Source organism: Halichoeres trimaculatus, unplaced genomic scaffold (assembly GCF_033239565.1).
Source record: "Halichoeres trimaculatus isolate MK-OKI-2021-1 unplaced genomic scaffold, fHalTri1.1 fHalTri1_scaffold_5, whole genome shotgun sequence".
Lineage (NCBI taxonomy): Eukaryota > Metazoa > Chordata > Actinopteri > Labriformes > Labridae > Halichoeres > Halichoeres trimaculatus.
Window position 1 is genome coordinate 39,063,421 of NW_027437183.1, and position 20,313 is coordinate 39,083,733.

General features: G+C 43.3%; 1 protein-coding gene across 1 annotated transcript in view; it reads right to left on the reverse strand.

The window, feature by feature from the left end:
* The window catches only part of cacna1ba (calcium channel, voltage-dependent, N type, alpha 1B subunit, a), a 387,106-nt gene that overhangs the window by 125,809 nt on the left and 240,984 nt on the right, over positions 1-20,313 (reverse strand). The window contains exons 24-26 of the mRNA XM_074671044.1: positions 11,958-12,087; positions 9,329-9,388; positions 7,699-7,805 (exon numbers count right to left, since the gene is read on the reverse strand). Of these exons, the coding sequence (XP_074527145.1) occupies positions 7,699-7,805; positions 9,329-9,388; positions 11,958-12,087 (297 nt within the window). The remainder of the gene's footprint in view (positions 1-7,698; positions 7,806-9,328; positions 9,389-11,957; positions 12,088-20,313) is intronic.

The following is a 20,313-nucleotide window of genomic DNA, read 5'->3' on the forward strand; positions in this document are numbered from 1 at the left end:
AAAGGGGGACTGACACCGTGCCTCGCCCTTTCTTCCGGTCCTGGCAGGTCAGCGTTGGCGTGGTGTCGTGGGCAGAGCTGTATCACCCTCAGCTTGGACACTGAGCGCGTGGTTTGGGTATCCCTTTCACAGCGTCTTTTACGTCTGATCAAGAAGGTAAGCTGCTTCTGATCCCTCACTGTGTTGCGTGGGTCAGCCTACACAGTCTTTATAGACCATTGCTCCCTCTCTGTGCAGCACGGCTGGTGCAGCGGGAGAGGGGAGCTGCAGGTGTCACAGCCTAAAGCCAGCGAGGTTCAGCTGGCGGGGTGGTGTGAGTGGCCGCGGATGAGTCCGTGTGCTGGGCGGCAGCCGGAGTGTGCGCGCCTGATGCAGCACAACCACCGGGGTAAGCTGTCTGGTTGTTGGGCTTGTCTTCCTTTTAACAATGTGAAGATCAGGCTTTGACATGCTCTCTTTTGGACAGGTGCCTCTTCCAAGTTCGTCAAGGAGCACCAAGCTCTGCAGCGTCTCTCCCTCAAAATTGTTCTCCCTCACCTGAGGTGAGGGAGGGAGCGGTTTGCTTCAGCCAGGAGGCGGACACTGCTGTTTGACACTGTTGTTTTAGGACTGGTTTCTGAGGGTTTCCGTTTCGGAGAAGTTTAAGCTGTCCAGCTGTGGATACAGGTCGCAGTCCTTGCTCCTTTCTTTTGTTTGGTTCAATTAGGATTTAAGTTTATCTCAGTTAAATTAGTTTCATTTGTATGGTTTTCCTTATTCCTTAGGTTTATTGTTATGTTAACTTTATTTTTTGATTTTTTTTGTTTTGGCTTAAATTCTTTTTTTGATTTCGTTGTCTTTATATTTTGTTTCATTTGGGGGGGGGGGTTAGTTTCCTGAGTGGTAGTTTTCTTTGTCAGGGTTTATTCCTTTACAATTTAGGTTTATGTCATACATATTTGGGTTTCTTATTTTGTTTAGTACCTGTTCAGACAGGAAGTCATTTTAAAAACATTGACTGGGAAAGTTACTATTTTTGTTGGTTCTATTCTGTTGTGATTTTTTTCTTTTCTTTGGTACCTTATTTCTGACTTTGAGTACTGGTAACCCTTGAGTGTGGGCATTTCCTGGGTTAAAAAGTGTTAATTTCGGTTTGTTGCATTCTTTCGATAATTTGAACATTTGGTTTTCCTTTTGCTTCTTTTTTTTGTATATAAATTTGAATTTGTATTTTGGTTAAAATATGTGGTAGCACTAGGAGGGAGGCAACCCTGACGTTTCTTTCTTTTCTGTTTTACAGGTGCTGTGGGACGAAAACGAGCGGCAGTCCCTTTCCCTGGTGATGGTGCTTTTAGCAAGTTATTTTGGTTGATGCACGGGTGTTTGGTTTGCATATTTTCCCCTTTGGTTGTCCTGCCGCCGTGGTAAGCCCCAGCCCTGCCTTATACGTTGCCTCTCCCTTGTGCATCCCCTCTTTAGTTGTTTTCCTTCCCAGTGTTTTAATGAAAAAAAATGTGTTTTAAAAAACAACAAATAAAATTTGTATTTTTTATAAAGTGAATCACGTCTCCCTCATGGTGTTGAACCTGCACGTTCTTATTCTAGTGGTTAACATAACCAGTCTACAGTCCTGGGGGCAAACTTCCCCCAGGTGGCGTTGCCGAGCTCCTCTGCACACCTTAGCCCTGCCACAGTATGTTGGTCCAGGGACTATGGGGGCCGGGACTGCAAGCTGAATGTTTCTGATTGTGTTTCGTCAAAGCTGTGATGGACTTGGTTTAGTCCCTCCCAAACAATGTTCTTCTCTGAGCCTGATGGTGTAAATGTGTCTCTGTCAGCTCCCAGTGTTCCAGTTTAAAGAGTGACCCTGAACATGTCAGTGGATATCCAGTTTACAACAGCTGTTCAAACACAGAAGAAGTCCTGTGGAAGTTGTCCTAGTTGAGTTTTTATATGTGTCATAATCTCCTCATCAGATCAGTATGTAATGATGGCCTGAAGTTGTTTGAGAAGGTTGCATCTTGCTGAAAGTCCTCAATCAATCAGCTCATTTTTAAGTAAAAATAATGAAGATGGCAGAGATCAGCAGGTGTTGGGCCTGCTGAGAAGGCTTTTGTTAGGCTTTGACCTACAGTAGCTTTATCTCCAGTGCTCGTCTCTTTTCAACTAATCCATCTACAGTGAAATAAAGATCCATCAAAATGAGCACAGGCTGAATCTTCTCTTCTCTCTTATAGGCGCTCTTATCACTTTTCAGCTACAGTGCAACTCTGCATTTCTTCACGTCTCACGTATTGATTTAATCTTGAACAGCAGAGCTCCACTTTAAGCCGGCTGTCAGGCTCTGAAAAGTGCTGTGTGCCTCTGTAGTGACATTCAGCACAGGTGTGGAACCAAACCAGATACATCCATCCCCATCTGATGCCTAGTCTGACAGATTCAGGTTAAGTTGGGTCATGTTGTGCAGGTTGTGTGTGAATAATGATGATGTAATGGGATGGTCATAGGGCAGTCATCACAAATCTATATTTCAGTTCATGTGAGTTGTACAGTCCATGTAATGCACATGCTAAGATCACAGGGGAGATCAATACTCCCAGAGACGCACTCATGGCCTCCAGCAGCAGCGTCTGCTACATTAGTGGGCCTCTGGGGACTTCATGAAAGAGGATGTGATATCGATGGTATCAGTGCAGTCAGAGCAGAGCTGTGGCAGGGCAGAGTGCTGATGAAAACACTTCCCCTCAGAGGCTCGGGAAGATAAGGGTGATGAACACACAGATGGCATGCTCCTCCACAGAAGACGAGAGCACTGGGAAGAACCTGTATCCAGAACTGAGTACAGGAAGGTCTTGGATGGACCTTGTGTGGTGAGTGTGTGTCAGGCAGAACTATGCACGCTGCAAAAAAACACCCAATCTCACATGCAATTTCACCTCATACACTGCGGGTCTTTCTCTGCTCTTAGGACAAAAAGCATCCTGATAGTCATCAGTCCAGAACTGTTTAACCTGGGCCTGATGCCTGGGATGTACACCAGGTTCTGATTAAGGTTTTAAGGGGGCTGCAGTGACTGCAGCATGATCTTTCTGAACACTGTCTCCTCCACTAGCTCTAGTTTTCACCACTGATAGGCTCAGACTGTTGATTTAAAGTAAAAATCCAAATCTTCACAAATGTATTTGGCTCACTCAGCTATAAAGAGCCCACTGACTAGAAGAATGAGTATAGTATGTTATTTGAAGAAATTAGCCTTTTATTAGGAACTGTTGGGAACCCTGGAGTTCTTTTGGATCAGGACCTGTCCTTTAATCTTATCCAACAGGTCTCAAAGACAGCATTCTTTCATCTTTGCAATATGAGGGACACATCTTGTCTCAGAGCAATACTGAGAAACTAGTCCATGCTTTGGTTTCCTCCAGGCTGGACTGCTGCAGCACTCTTTGATCTGGTTCCGGTTCTGTTCGAGGTTTCTGCCCATGAAAGGGAAGCTGTTCCTCTCCATTTTAACTTGCTAAATGCTGCAGAGCTCTGTACTCATGGTTGATTAAAAAGAGATCAGACTCCTTATCTTGTCTTCATGTTGGGTTTCTGTCAATAGAATTTTATTAACATTAACAGGTCTAGACCTCTTCATGTTTTTTGGACAATGCCATGAGAAAATGTTTGTTACATGTGGTGTTTTCAAATAAATTTTGATTGTTTGATTGACTGAATGATCCATTGATTGATTGTTTTAACAAAACACTGGTGAAAGGAGGCGCCCACTCAACAACCCCGGTGTTATTCTGGCTCTTGCAGCCTGCCTGCTTCAGACTTTGGTTCTAAGTTTTCTTCACTGAGCACTTCTCTTGAAGCACAAGCATGTGCTTGCTCAAATTCTCACACTACATTTTTGTGATTGTAATACATTAATTAGAATATTGATACAACTTTTAATTACTTAAAGATGCTATGAGGAGGATCTGTTTTAATTGAACTGCCTCGCCACCTTTTGGCCTGGAGTCTCACGACACTGTTGTAAATTAATTTGAGGTGTGTGTATGTTTTGGAATTAAATGGAGATCAGATTGAAACTTATTGTCTTTTTTCAAGGCAACTTTTACTGGATACAACGTGCTGAGGTAAGGTATTTATCAGAACAGTTACATAGCACCACAGTTTGACACATTACATGAAGCAAACATTGTAGTAGCCGGCTTATGTATCGCTATCGGCAGCCTGGTGCTCTGATGTATCTGTTGGCTAGCATGACGACAAGTAAACACTGCCAGATTGTATGTTTTATTGTAGTAGCTGTCTATATTTAGCGCAGCTGACAGCCCAGTGCGCTGAGACGTGTCTGTACTGTGTAACATTAGTGAATTCTGGTTATGTCCTGCCAGTCATCTACCAATCAGAGCTAACGTAACCTCACTCTTCATTTTATTGATAGTCTCTCAAGTTTGAACAGACCACTGCAGAATAACTGCTGACTGTGGGTTAGAATCAACATTTTCACAAACAATTTAGCCCCTGTGTTAGCCTTTAGCTTCTATCTTAGCCTTTAGCTTGTATTTTAGCCTTTAGCTCATGCTTTGTCTCTCTCCTGTTTATCTTTCTTCTGCTCTTCTGTCCTTTTTCTGTCTGACAGTTAGGCTCCAGTGACCACCATCACTACAAAATTAATCACAGAAATCGTTTTCAGCAGAAAACAACTCTCACTACTTAACTTCATCTGCTGGCATGGTGTTGTCATAGAGACCTAGACATGCCATGAATCAATCCAGTCCTGCCAGATCTGATCGGTAAGCTATGAATAAGCATTTTTAAATAACCTGTAATATTGGCGCTGGTAATCTCACTTTAAAGTGTGGATTCGGATCAGGCATATATCTGGAAGGGAAAATTTTTCAAGATTACTCAGAAAGTCCTTACAGCCCCTTCCAATCTCTTACAACTTTTTTTTTTTACTTTAATCTTGAACATTAGAACATTTTTGCAGGAATATTTTTCTTAATTTCTTTGTTCAAGAGAAAGAGAAAATTATTTCCTCCTATTTTCCTGGGTCATCAGACTTGAGCGTGTTAATTTTAGCCTGCAACAGGCAGGAGTTGCTCATCTACTTCTGCCCGAATTAGAGTGTTTGCTCACTGTATGGATCCGATGTTGTTTTGTGGTTACGGGACAGCATCAGTCTGATCAGAAATCCAGCTGGCAAGGTAGGGAAGACTAGAAGCGCCCCTGTTTTGCAGAACTGTTAGTGTTTTAATTAATGGAGTTGATGACTCTGTGGAGTTTGTCAGTGGCAAAAACAAGCACAGCTTGGGGTTGAAGAAACTTTCCATAAGAGATTATTTTTGTTTGTTTTGGGTTCTTTGGTTTTTTTCACACTTCTTCTGAGAAATGCAAACCACGTTTAGAGAGGTAAGACTGAATATATGAGGAAATTGCAAATTGGGTTTTGCAGTGAGAGTTATGTATGTTTCTTCTCTTACACACTCACACTCACACACACTCACACAGATAATGACACAGACAGGCAGAATGAGAGAGGTAGAGGAAGCATTACCCCATGAAGCTCCTTCAAATCGATCCAGAGCACAGAAACAGGGAGAGGGTTAGGTCAATAAACACACTGAAGATCAACAAACACACACACACACACACACACACACACACACACACACACACACACACACACACAAACACACAAAGACATATTCTGGCAGTTTTTCATGGTTTTAGTTCCACCTCCTGATGTTAGCTTGATGGATAGACAGTATGCTAGAGTGAGGGGAAAAGACTCATCACATTAAAAACCGAATACAGTGAAGTCCTAAAATCCTGAACAAAGGATTAAATAGGTAACAGTGTTAAGACTGTTGAAGTAAGGGCTAAAAGTGGCTCACAAAAGATCATGTTATTACCAAAGAGTAAAAGCCACTGACAGGTTTTTACTCTACATGCAGAGCCTTCCTTTCAGCGCTGTGGTCTAATGCTCTCATCTCAGTGGATCCGTGATTAAATCTGCATACTGCACATTCAGCTATCCAACTTAAAGAGGGGAGTCACTTAATCCTGGACCCACTGCGCTTCAGCAACCGCACAGCAGGCTTATAGATGTCAGAATATCAAACTCAGGTAATGTACACTGCTCAAAACAATAAAGGGAACACTTAAACAACACAGTGTAACTCCAAGTCAATCACACTTCTATGAAATCTAACTCTCTGCAGGTGGTGACCACAGACCACTTCTCAGTTCTTGAGCTTTCTGGCTGATGTTTTGGTCACTTTTGATTGCTGGCGGTGCTTTCACTCTAATGATAGCATGAGACAGAGTCTATAACCCACACAAGTGGCTCAGGTAGAGCAGCTCATCCAGGATGGCACATCAATGCAAGCTGTAAGAAGAAGGTTTGCTGTGTCTGTCAGTGTAGTGTCCAGAGCATGGAGGCGCTACCAGGAGACAGGCCAGTACATCAGGAGACGTAGAGGAGGCCGTAGGAGGACCACTACCTCTTGGCCCACCTGCAAGGAGGAACAGGAGGATCACTGCCAGAGCCCTGCAAAATAAGCTCCAGCAGGCCACAAATGTGCATGTGTCTGCTCAAAGGGTCAGAAACAGACTCCATAAGGGTGGTATGAGGGCCCGATGTCCACAGGTGGGGGTTGTGCTTACAGTCCAGCACTGTGCAGAACATTTGGCATTTGCCAGAGAACACCAAGATTGGCAAATTCACCACTGACGCCCTGTGCTCTTCACAGATGAAAGCAGGTTCACACTGAGCGCGTGGCAGACGTGACAGAGTCTGGAGACGCCATGGAGAACGTTCTGCTTCCTGCAACATCCTCCAGCATGACCGCTTTGGCAGTGGGTCAGTAATGGTGTGGGGTGGCATTTCTTTGGGGGGCACAGCCCTCCATGTGCTCTCCAGAGGTAGCCTGACTGCTATTAGGTACTGATCCTCACTGATGAGATCCTCAGGCCCTTGTGAGACCATATGCTGGTGCGGTTGGCCCTGGGTTCCTTCTAATGCAAGACAATGCTAGAGTTCATGTGGCTGGCGTGTGTTAGCGGGTCCTGCAAGATGAAGGTATTGATGCTATGGACCGGCATGCCCATGCCACAGACCTGAATCCAACTGAGCACATCTGGGACATCATGTTTTGCTCCATCCACCAATGCCACGTTGCACCACAGACTGTCTAAGAGTTGTGGTTGCTTTAGTCCAGGTCTGGGAGGAGATCCCTCAGTAGACCATCCGCCACCTCATCAGGAGCACGCCCAGGCGCTGTAGGGACGTCATACAGGCCCGTGGAGGCCACACACACTACTGAGCCTCGATTTGACTTGTTTTAAGGACAGTACATCAAAGTTGGATCAGCATATAGTGTGGTTTTCCACTTTAATTTTGAGTGACTCCGAATCCAGACCTCCATGGATTAACAAATTTGATTTCCATTGATAATTTTTGTGAGACTTTGTTGTCAGCACATTCAACTATGCAAAGAACAAAGTATTTAATGAGAATATTTCTTTCATTCAGATCTAGAATGTGTCATTTTAGTGTCACTTTATTTTTTTGAGCAGTGTATCTCAGGTAGAGTGTAATAACAGCCTTCATCAATTGTTCCAAGTCAAATGTGAGCACATCCAACATCATGATTTCAACACAAAGACAATAAGGATAAACTCTTTACAAACTAAGACACTTTCAATATGAGATGTACTTACGAAAATGCAAAAGCCACCAGCGCCCCACTGACCACTATGAAGTCCAGAATGTTCCACAGGTCTCTGAAGTAAGCTCCAGGATGAAGCAGCAGGCCAAGGTCCACCATCTGAATCAAACACACCAAAGATTTATTCTACGTTTAAACCAACCCTGTTCAAAGATGTGTTTTTTTTGTCCCTGAACCTGAACTGAGAACATGTGTTGTGCAGTAATTCAATATGACTGATGATACAGCAATACTCTGATTTTAAAGCAGCGTTTACAGACACGTCGTGAGCTGAACATTAAGTTGTTACTCTGTCCCTCTGGCCCACCTGTAGTAGCTTTACATGACTAACAGATAAAGATTCACTCTTTCTCTCTCCCCGATGTTTTAGTAAACCCTTATTTCAGCCTCTATCTGAAACACTTCATTTTAGCTGCTGTCTTTTTAAGGCTCCCTCTTTTCTCTGATTGGCTAGCCCTCTGGAGACCTGTCAGGGGGAGAGCTATGGGAAAAACATGTTGTTTGGGGTCCACCACTCCAACACGTCATGAACCAGATAGGAGGTTCTTATGTGATGACCTCATCATTCCAGCAAATTCCATGAAGATGTGGTGCTGTTTCAAGAACAGAGCAATTCGACCCTTAAACAGACAGATTCAGGGACTTCTACGAAATGTGGATATGAAAAAATTAAAAAATCTGCACACATTCAGTATGAACATCCAGCACTGTGACTTTATATCAATATTTAAAACATGGGATGGTTGAATACCCCCTCTTCAAAAGTCTTCATGCTGGCCTGCCTTCCTACCAAAGATCACTGTCAGCTGAACATTTTCATACACGTCATTCAAGTGTCCTCACTGCTGGTGACTGGTCAGCCATTAACCATCTGTGCTCTCTGGAATAATTGAGGATGATAATAAAAGAATCCTCCATCTTGTTCTCAAATGTCAGCATCACATGACCTGAGCTGTGTCTCTGATTGGACAATCAAATGATCCTAATAACTTCTAAACTGCAGAGTCGGAAGAAAATTTACTCACCGTACAGTGTGTGCCGTTGGTGAAATCAGCAGGTAGACCCAAGCCGTTATTTGAACCATGCTGTAAATATGCTAATTAATGCTGTAAAAGTCTGTTCTTATGGCTGGGTGTGTACGTGACTTTTGGTCTTTCTGCAGCCAGACTCAAGCCGATTCTCACTAAACAGCCAACAGCCAGCACTTCTGCATACGTTTCATTTATACGAACTGGATGTTGCCCCTTGTGTGTAACACAGTGAGCTGGTTACAAAGGGAGCCAGGTAGACTTTAATAAAACACAACGTCCTGACAACAATGATGCCTATCCATCCATCATTTTTCTTATCCACTTATCCTGTTCAGGGTCACAGGTGGCTAGAGCCTATCTTAGCTGTCAATGGGCGAGAGGTGGGGTACACCCTGGACTTGTTACCAGCCAATGGCAGGACAATGATGTCCTATCACTAATTGTCAATTTAGGAGGGAAGTCATCAATGTGCTGCCTTCCTGTTTTGGTAGAGAGCTTAGTTATTTTCCCTTCTTTTTTAACTCAGCCTGTTAAACAAACTCCAACACCTCAGGAATGAATGTGACATGTTCATTTTTTTCACATTCTTACCTTGATCACCATTTCAAAAGTGAAAACACCTGTGAAGGCATAATCCAGGTATTTGAGCACCTGCAGGAGAGAAAAACAAGAACATTCAGAAAGTCTCCAGATGAAGCTGTTTGTGGTTGTGTTTGTTTTATGGACAGAACAGAAAGGTGGGGACAGAGAGTGGGTAATGGGTTGTGGCCAGGAGTTGAACCATTTACAGCTGCCATGAGGACTAGAGCCTGTCCACATCAACCACCACATGAACTGTGCCCAAATAACTTTTTAGAGCTGAGTTTCACATGAGTTTACTGTAAAAAGTTTGGGTGTTGCCATGGTGGACTGAAAAAAAAGAAGAAAAAAAGAGGCTGTTTTCCCACTTTAGAGCAGTTTTCAGTTCGGTTCAGAAATATCATCACAGTGGCTGCTCTGTATTCATTTTTTTTTTGGTTTCTGAAAGTACTGCCTTAGTAAGCACTATTAACACTCTCTTTTAAATAGACAATTTTTGACTATCTGCTAGCTTGTGAGTCATTCTATGAAACCGGTGCCATTTCCACCATGCAATTTTCAAAATTTTTATCAAAACCAAAGTTTTTTTTGTTTAATCCGCAACATGAAATACATACTTATCCTTCAAAAATATTATATTATGTATGATATTATATTATACACTATTTGATTTGTTATACATGACATAAATTACAAAAGAAATATGTTTTCCAATCAGTAACATGTCCATTTTTTTGGTCACCATCAATATAAATTTTTTAATTTAATGAGTTTCTTTCATTTTTAGATTCTTGATAATAAATTCTGAATTTAACATGTCATTGATCTCATAATTTCTAGAAAAAGAACAAATTCACTTCAAATTTCAAATAGAAGTTACATTAATGTCATTTGTTTACAAAACAAGAACATTATTAGGATGAATTTATAGAGAATTTTGCTTCCTTCTTATCTTTTTTTGACAAAATGACTCTGAGACGGGGTGGTTCACTGAGACGGGGTGGTTCACTGTGACGGGGTGGTTCACTGTGACGGGGTGGTACGGACCTATATATTCTCATGGTATTGGGTATTGAGTAAAAATTGAAAATTATGACTTGAAATTTTACATAGAAGTAATATGTTGGTCAATAGAGCCAACTTCAGAGCCAACTTCTTCATGTGAATAATGTGTCTTTTCATGGCCTTTCAGCCTTGGAGACCTTTTGTCTGTAAGTAGCACATATAAAAATAGGTTTATTTTATTTTGTGATGACAAATGTTTACCTTCACAAAGATAGTCAGTGCTGTATTCTATTTTTTTTTATTTTTCTGTAATATGTCAGTTTTTAAGTGATGGGTTCAACCTGGAGTTAAGCAATGAGCAGGAAAAGTTGGCCCTGTGTCTTTTTGAAGAGTTTGGATCCTTGTTAGCTAGCTGTCCAGCTGCACTCACACACACTGGGAGGACGGTATAGACTGTTCAGATTGTTCTTCTCTTTCTGTTTCAGACACTGACCTCTGATTGGATGAAATCAATGCTCAAAAACAGAAGCCCAGCCTGCCTTGATCAGTAAACTCATCTGTTACTGTGAGACCTTGGTGTGTTAAAGGGTGAGTTGAAATAAAACATTATAAGAGAAACACAAATTCATGAAAATCGAATTGTATTGGCGATGCTAAGCAACACATCAGTGGGAAAACGAAAACTTTGATGGGATGAGCTTTGATCAGGTGAACTTCAGTGATTTCAGATGCTTTGGTGTCAGTCAAGAATGGGTTGGATCGGTGAAGTCTGATCCTGTTTGTGTTTCCACAGCTGTAACCATGCCTTTCTTGGTAGGCAGTGAGTAAGCCATACCCAAACAGGGGTGTCAGCTACGTAATACAGGCAGTCCTTGAGTTACGAGTGAGTTGAGTTCCTACGACGCGTCTTAACTTGAAATTCTGCATAAGTCGCATTTTTACCCTTAAAAAGTAGGTAGTAAAGTCAAAACGACGTAAGTCAAGAACCACGTAAATTGAGGACCTCCTGTAGTATACAGCAGAGACACAGTGTGCCCCGCTAATAAATCCGATGAAGAAGAAAAACATGATACAGTATACAAAGAGCAACGATGAAGACATCCAGCAATTTATCTTCTTTGAATGGCATGTGGCTCTTTGTTACAAAGAACAATCAAGCTTTGTTTTAGAGAAGACTGTGTGCCATCATGAGAAATACAGCAGCCACAGGACAGGAAGTGATAATTTTTTCCACCAATCACAGACTGCAGTGTTTGTAGCTCCACCTTCTGGGGTCAGATCAGTATGTCTGGCACCCCAGCAGGAGGGTCCCAGGAAGTGGGACGGTACAGGTTGATCATTTGGGGACCTGTCCTGGGATTAGTCAAAGCAAACGCCACAAACTGCATGCCACACCAAGTTGAAATGAACCGCTTGGTGGAAATTGCGTTTAAGGTTGAAATTTAAACTCCAGAACATTTCAATGAGCTGTAAAGGGTGGAGTGGCTAACTTTCACCTGTGAGATTAAAAAAAAAAAAAATCGGTGAGAAATGAACAAACTACAAAACAACGAATGTGTGGAAAAAGTCATCAGTAGTTTTTTTTTCTGTGATGAGGAGTGTGTGATGAGAACTGAATTCAGAGTGAGTGTCTCACATTGTTGCGTGGGGCATTGGTCCACACCGGGTCCTCCGCTGCCAAAGCAATGCTGCTCATAGCAATGACCACAAGGATAGACATCTCGAAGTACCGCAGGGTCACGATGTAGTGACACAACCGCCTCACCCTGAGGACACACACACACACACACACACACACACACACACACACACACACACACACACACACACACACACAACAGAGAAAGTGAGCTGCTGCTGCTTCACGACTCAAACACCCTGAGCTAAAGACACACAGCTGGAGTAAAGGTCAAAGAAAACCAGGATCAATGTTAAACAGAAACTAGTCTCACGGCTCTTACAATTACTTTGCACCTTGTTGTTTGATACGATTAGATAACCAGGACAATGAGTTCGTTGCAACGGAAAAACCCATCAAACGGCTATAATGTCATAAAACCCTCAGATAAACTGGAAATATACCATTCTTGTTGGATCAAAAACCAACTGGGAGCCTCTGGATACAGAGAGGATAAGGCTAATATCATGTCTATTTTCACGTATTGATTTCTTTTCCTCAGGTTGGTGTGACGCAGCAGTTTGGAGCTTTATAGGTTCAGGGAGCAGGAGCTGGAACAGTTAAGTGTTGCTTGGTGAACACCCAGCACACAAACAGTCTGCAACAAACAGAAATCAATACTGGCTTGAGGATCAAATTACTGGAGGTTGTTCAGAGATTAACAGACATGGACAGAGTCAAAGAAGAAACACCTTAATGTAAGCAGCGTACAGAGGAGGCACTGCATCAGTTAGCCATGAGACGGAGGTTTCTGGTGTTAATAAAACCCAGGCTCTGCACTGCCATCTAAAGCTCTGATCACTACTAAATGTTTGGGAGCCACTCTAGCGTGATGCCTCAGCTGACATCTGTGAAACGGGCTGTCATGGCTGCAGGATGATCAAACGGCTGCATGTGAGTGTAATCCGCTGGCAGGCTAAGACATCAGTGCAGGTGTCTGAAAGTATCTCTACAGAGACAGACCAGTTCCTCTGAGGGAGAGAAGCTTTTTGTTAACCTCAAACAGCCTTCACGTCACATCTTGGATTCATTTCTAAGCCTTTAGTCACACAGATAATTTGTTCAAATAATACAACGCAAAATACTCTAATCTCATTTACTCCCTTTATCTCATTTGAGCCAAAATATCCCATTTCTCTTGAAAACAACTTTTAACCAAGAGGGGCAGGGTTAGAAAGAGCCTGTCTGGATTTGATAAACACCCAACAGTTTTTTTAAAGGTAGGGTAGGTCAATTTGAGAAAGCCTCAGCACTTAGGTGGATTTTCAAACAATACAACTGAAGCAACTCCCCCCCCGGCTTCCTCCGAAACCATGCCTCCTGAACCACATGAACGCACGAGGCAGACCACATCTGCGGGATGAGTAAAGGTAGCGGTGGAGAGACAACTTGTTGCATTGTTTGCAGTATGTTTTTTCATCAAAGAAAAGAAAGAACGTCTCGTTCTCATGTAAGTAAATTCACTTTACCACACTAGCAGTAGATGAAAATGAGGATTTTCAGTGCATGAGCAGTTATGCTAGCTCGTACGTTTGTGTTTATCTGATCGGTAGATGAGAAATGACAGATTTATTATTGCCTGGCTAACAACTCCTGCTATCCAGAGAGCTGGAAACAACAGTCAGAAGTAAAAAGTTACCATTGATTTGAGTGTTTGTGTACGTTTAGCATTGTAAAAATAAATAATAAAGATAAATATACTTAATTCATCCCCAAAGGGAAATTCATGTACTTTGGGCTCATCTTCCAATTAAAGAATTAAAGACTCTGATGGCTGCAGGGAGGAACGATCTTCTGTATCTCTCAGTCCTGCAGCGCAGAGAGGTGAGTCATCCACTGCTGCTGATTCTCTGGTCAAGGATGATGTGAAGTGGGTGATCAGTGTGACGAATGATGGCCTCCACTTTCTTCTGTGTATACCTTTCCACCACCACCTCCAGTGAGTCCAAACTGGATCCAACCACGGAGCTAGCTCTCTTCACCAGTTTTTCCAGTCGCCTCTTGTCCTTCTGCTTTAAACTATTTCCCCAGCAGACTGCACCATAAAACAAAGCACTGGCTACCACGGACTGATAAAACATCTGCAGCAGCTTTCCATAGACGTCAATTGATCTGAGCTTCCTTAAGAAAAAGAGACGGCTCTGCCCCTTCTTAAAGAGTGCATCTGTATTAAGGGACCAGTCCAACTTGTTGTCCAGATGTACACCAAGATATTTGTAGGTTGGCACCACCTCCACGTCTACCCCATGGATGTTAACTGGCTGATGGCAGAGCCCAGACTTTCGGAAATCCAAAATAATTTACTTTGTTTTTGAGGTGTTCAGTAGGAGACAATTTCTATGACTCCAGTCACAGAAAGCCTTTATCAGATCCCTGTATTCAGATTCCTGTCCATTTTGGATACATGCCACAATAGCAGTGTCATCGGAGTATTTTTGGATGTGGCAGGACTCAGAGTTGTATTTGAAGTCTGCAGTATAAAGTGTGAATAGGAATGGAGCCAGAACAGTTCCTTGCGGAGCCCCCGTGCTGCTCATGACCGTCCCAGAGACGCAGTTTCCCAACCTGACAAACTGTGGCCTCTCTGTGAGATAGTCTGTGATCCAGGAGACAAAGGATAGGTTCACTCCTATGTCTTTGAGCTTATCTCTCAGTATCATGGGCTGGATGGTGTTAAATGCACTTGAAAAATCAAAGAACATAATTCTTACATAGGTGCCAGGTTCTTCTAGATAGCACAGGGCACGGTGGAGCATGTATGTAACTGCATCATCCACTCCAATATGATTTCTATATGCAAACTGCAGAGGTTCTAGTGTGTCTTTGACCTCAAGTCTCAACAGACATAAAAGCAGCCTCTCAAAGGTTTTCATAACATGTGAGGTGAGGGCAACTGGTCTGTAGTCGTTAAGTTCTGCTGGGCATTTGAGTTTTGGTACCGGTACAATACAAGATGTTTTCCACAGAGCCGGGACCTGACCCAACTGTAGACTCAGGTTGAAGATCCTCTGAAGGGGTTCACACAATTGGGCAGCACAGTCCTTAAGCAGTCTTGGACACACACCATCTGGACCAGCAGCCTTCCCTGAGCACAGTCTTCCTAACTCTAACCTCACTCCTAAAGCTGTGACAGACGGCGACGGTTGAAGAGGCACAGGTGTAAGAGGGGATGTAGCAGGAGTGGTGGAGAGACACAGATGTGAAGAAAGAGCAGCAGTAGAAGAGGAAGTGGTCGCTGTGTCAAACTTGTTGAAGAACTGGTTGAATTCATTAGCACGTTCAACATCACCTACAATTGGCTGCCTTGTCTTTGTGTTATAAGAGATGTTGTTGATTCCTCTCCACACTTCGTGAATGTTATTATTTTGTAATTTTCTCTCAATGTTCTTTTTTCCACCTTAGCCTCCCTTAACCTCCTCTTTAGCACTTTTTGCACCAGTTTGAGCCGTTCTTTGTCGCCATCTCTAAAGGCTTCCTTTTTCTGATTGAGGATATCCTTGATGTCACTTGTGATCCAGGGTTTGTTATTGGGGAAACGGAGTACAGTCTTTGATGGTATGATATTGTCTTTACAGAAGTTGATGTATTCAGTAAAACAGTCAACCTGTTTATCAATATCTATACTGTTCTCATCTGTTTCTAACAATACATTCCAGTCTGTGCACTCAAAGCAGTCTCTCAGAGCCTCACTGGCTTCAGGTGTCCATTTTCTAACTGTTACAGTAGTTGCGTGCTGCCTCAATACGCAGGGTCTGTAACAAGACTGAAGTAAAACCAGATTGTGATCCGACCTGCCCAGTGGTGGTAATGCAGTGGCACTGTATGCATCTTTGACGTTGGCATATAGAAGATCAAGTGTTCTGTTCACTCTGGTTGGGCAATTAACAAACTGTTTAAAACCAGTGAGATAAGAGGAGAGGCTAACATGGTTAAAGTCTCCAGATATTATTATGAGAGCCTCAGGATGGAGTCAGGAGTCAGGAGTCAGTAGCCTGGCAACAGTTTCTTGGATAACATCACATGGAACTTCAGCAGTTGCTTTGGGTGGAATGTACACGAGGATTGTTATTATATGACTGAATTCTCTGGGAAGGTAATATGGCCTCATCCCAACTGCCAACAGTTCAATGTCTGGACAACACATCTTCACTTTGACTGTAGTATGATCAGTATTACACCACCTCTGATTGATGAATAGAACAGAATAGAATAGAAAATACTTTATTTATCCCCGAGGGGAAATTCAGGAGTCACAGCAGCATTTAAGAAAACAAAAGTAAGAAAGTGTAAAGAAAGTGCAAAAAGGTCCATAAGAAAAATAGATGACGACTTCCCGTCCACCACTCTCCAGCCCAGCCAGTCTCCACCTCCTCAGGGTCCAGGACTGAGCCTCCCCAGCAGTCTGTTCAGTCTCTGTCTCCTGGATCCTGTCTGCTCACAGCAGGTGAAGCTCCTCCAATGTGGCGCCGGCGTCCGATGTCAGCTCCGTCAGCCACGTCCGTGAACAGCACGATGCCGCAGGGCTAGCACGGCTAGCTCGTCCATCCCACCGGAGATAGAGCCCACGTTCCCAGCAACAATAGATGGAAGGACAGGTCCACGTCGTCACCTCTCAGCTCACACCCGGGAACCAGCACGTCGTCCTCACCTCCCCTTTTCGAGGGAAATCATCAAGCCCTACACTAGTTAGCATTGACATGCTACAGGCTGCTAACAGCTAATTTCACATGTAAACAATGCAGCCATAATAAATAATAATAATAAAGCCAGTCCTCCTCCTTTTAACTTGCCACTAGCTTTGGTGTCTCTGTCCAGACTTATCAGCGTGAAGCCGGTATGTCCACACAGGAATCAGAGATGTTTTGATTCAACCAGGTAAAGCACATGAGGCTGCACTCACGGTATACATTTTGTGTCTTCACCAGTATCTCCAGTTCATCCTTTTTGTTGGGCAGAGAGTTGACATTCCCCATGATGACTGATGGGAGAAAGGGCTTATATCTCCATCTTGTGTTTCTCTGGAGATCCTACATGTAACCATGGCTGCATTGTTTACATGCAAAATTAGCTGTTAGCAGCCTGTAGCATGTAAATGTTAACTAGTGTAGGGCTTGATGATTTCCCTCGAGCTGAGGGGGAGGTGAGGATGACGTGCTGGTTCTCGGATGTGAGCTGGGAGGTGACGACGTGGACCTGTCCTTCCATCCATCGTTGTTGGGAACGTGGGATCTATCTCCGGGGGATGGACGAGCTAGCTGTGCTAACCCAGCGGCATCGTGCTGTTCACGGACGTGGCTGACGGAGCTGACATCGGACGCCGGCGCCACATTGGAGGAGCTTCGCCTGCTGTGAGCAGACAGGATCCAGGAGACAGAGACTGAACAGACTGCTGGGGAGGCTCAGTCCTGGACCCTGTGGAGGTGGAGACTGGCTGGGCTGGAGAGTGGTGGACGAGTGGTAGACGGGATGTCGTCATCTATTTTCTTATGGACATTTTTGCACTTTCTATACTCTTTCTTACTTTTGTTTTCTTAAATGCTGCGGTGACTCCTGAATTTCCCCTCGGGGATAAATAAAGTATTTTCTATTCTATTCTATTCTATTCTATCTCCTGGCCTTTAACTTTGCACCAGCACGACATCCTCGGAAAGGCTTCTTTATCTCAGCAGGAATAGGGTGATAACCTCCAGATTTGCTCCATCGTAATGCAAGAAGCTCCTCTCTTGAATAAACTCTCCTTCCAGCAGACATATCCATGAGTTGTTGTCAAAAAAGTCCAGTATTGAGCAAAAATAAGCAAAAGAAACAATTAAAGATAAAAAATAAAAAAAGCAGAGGAATAACAGAGAGCTGCCAAACTTTGCTGCTACCGCTAGAAGCCCATCATTTGAATCTCATTATGTGAAGCTACTAAATGACTACGGAGCATACAAACGTATTTTGATCACTGTTGTTTGCAGTCAGATTTTTGCATTGGGCTTATAATGTTTTTATTTATTACTTTTTTGTTAGAGCTCTTTTGATGAGAGTGCAGTTGGTTCTGGGGTTGACTATAATCCAGTGCCAAGCACCTCATCGGGTCAGGGAGCAGGAGAGAGGGAGAGCAGTGACAACAGGGCAGGGACAAAGGGCCAGGGACGTACCACTGTCGGCAGAGCAGAGAAAGACCTCCAGCCAGTCCAGAATCTGCAAGCCGGAAGGATTTCTGATGAACCGGTATAGCCTCACATTACTTCTGATGTATTCCATCTGTTATATCTTCAACAAATTTACATATTTAAATTGGTAATATTTATAGTAAGTAATGTAGTATAACTAATAAACCAGTGTTTCCTCGTGTTTTTATTTTAGATCAGCAAAATAAAAACACTGTACAGATGATGGTTGGTGATTTCTCTATAAATGCTAATAGTGCATGCACCATAGAACAATAAAAGTTTTTCATTGGGGGCGTCGGTGGCGCAGTTGGATAGTGCGCTTGGTCAGCCAACAGAAGGTTACAGGGTCAAGCCCAGCTCTGCTGCATCAGTGGTTGTGAATGGGCATGAAAAGGCATGAATGTGAGTGCTATTGGATGTGCATGGGTAAGTGTGACCTGTGGTGTAAAGCAGCTTTGAGTAGTCCATGACCAGAAAAGTGCTATATAAGTTTGAGTCCATTTGTGTGTAATTTGTTGTTTTACCTGACGGTGTTATTTATGTTCTTTCAATAAATATTTAAAACGTACAATAGTTTTCTTTTTCATTTCAAAAGGATCTAATCAGTTTGAAGTAGTAAACAGCATTGAACAAAAAGGATAACATCATGAAATTATTGTAATTCATGTTTTTATTAGAAAACAAACTTTGTTACAAAACATAATATTCATGAAGTTCCACAATAAATTGTAGTCTAATGCCGCGGCCACACCAAACGTGAACACGCGAATTTACTCGCGCGAATCGCCTGTCACGCGCCGCGTGAACGCTCGAGTCTCGCCGCTGGACTTTTTTGACAAGCTGAGGGGCGAACACACGTTAGCGCGGTACTGCGCATGCGGAGTAGTGAGCTCGTTCATTTAAAGACCGAAAGTCCAAAAGAGCAGCTGAAAAACAATGAGCTGTGGTTTCCAAAGCATGACAGGAGAGTGTGTGAAAGCTTTGGAGATCACAATCAATGCCTGCTGCCTCTCCCTGGTAATCCACCAGCCCTGCTTGGCTGTTCCCTGCGATCTCATCCTCGATCCCCCAAACCTCCGACCCCGAACCCCCGACCCATGTTCCCGGAGGTCTCCCTGGGGATAATGAAGGGGTGGAGGAAAGAGAGGCGCACAGAGAACTTCCATCTTTTCCCTGGCTCTGCCCCTGCCCCGCTCTTTCCTCCTCTCTATCAGGCTCAAAACTCCGCTGAGGAAAACACAGTCGGATTCAGTGATAGCCCGTGCAGGCAAATCCAGCTGGAAACGAATGTTTACAGAACTTACATTCAAAACCTGTCTCCTCAGAGACTTTCACCCAAGCCTGATCCTGTTTTTCTGCTCTCTGTAGAGTACACACGTCGTATCGTATAACTCTGGATGATGACACACCGCACAAATTGTTTTCTCCTCCATCCTCCGGCGGAGTTGGAGCCGGAGCAGGCGGCAGTTGCCCCCCAACGTCGTCAAAACAATGACGTCGTGGGGGAATATTTTGAACTCGAGCGAATTTGTGTCTACCGCCAAAACGCGTGAACGCTCCAAACGCGCCGCGCGAAACGCGCCGCCCGAGGCGAATCGGCTAAGAGCGTCTTTGTATTGACTTTGTATGTAATCGCGCTGCAAATTTGCGTTTGGTGTGGCCGCACCATTATAAAAGGAAGGTAGACAGGTCAGTTAAGGGCTTCTTGTTCATTGTTTAACAATCTCAGGATGGCTGACATGATTGGAGAGCAGCGGTAACTTCCCAGAATCCTCTAGTCCTTAGGCAGGGGTTGTCCTGTAATAAAAACCACAAGAACAAATCAATGCCAAATTTTGAGACATCAAAACTGACTCCAAGAGTGCCAACTATGTTTACTTTCAGAGCAAAGAACTATTTTGCATTACCTGGACAGCGTACAACCTCTGCCTCAGATAGTTATGGCGTTTGCTCAATTCATCATAAGTCTTTATTTCACAGCATTTTTCTTTTCTTATTCACATTTTACCTTTTAAAAAGTACGACAAAATCATCACTAGTTTGGAGTGTCAAAAACTGCTCCACCAGATAAATGCAAGCCAATAAAAAAAGGACTATTGATGCTGTATAATTTTCTGTCAATGTAACCATAACTCATTCAGTAATGTTATGTGCTG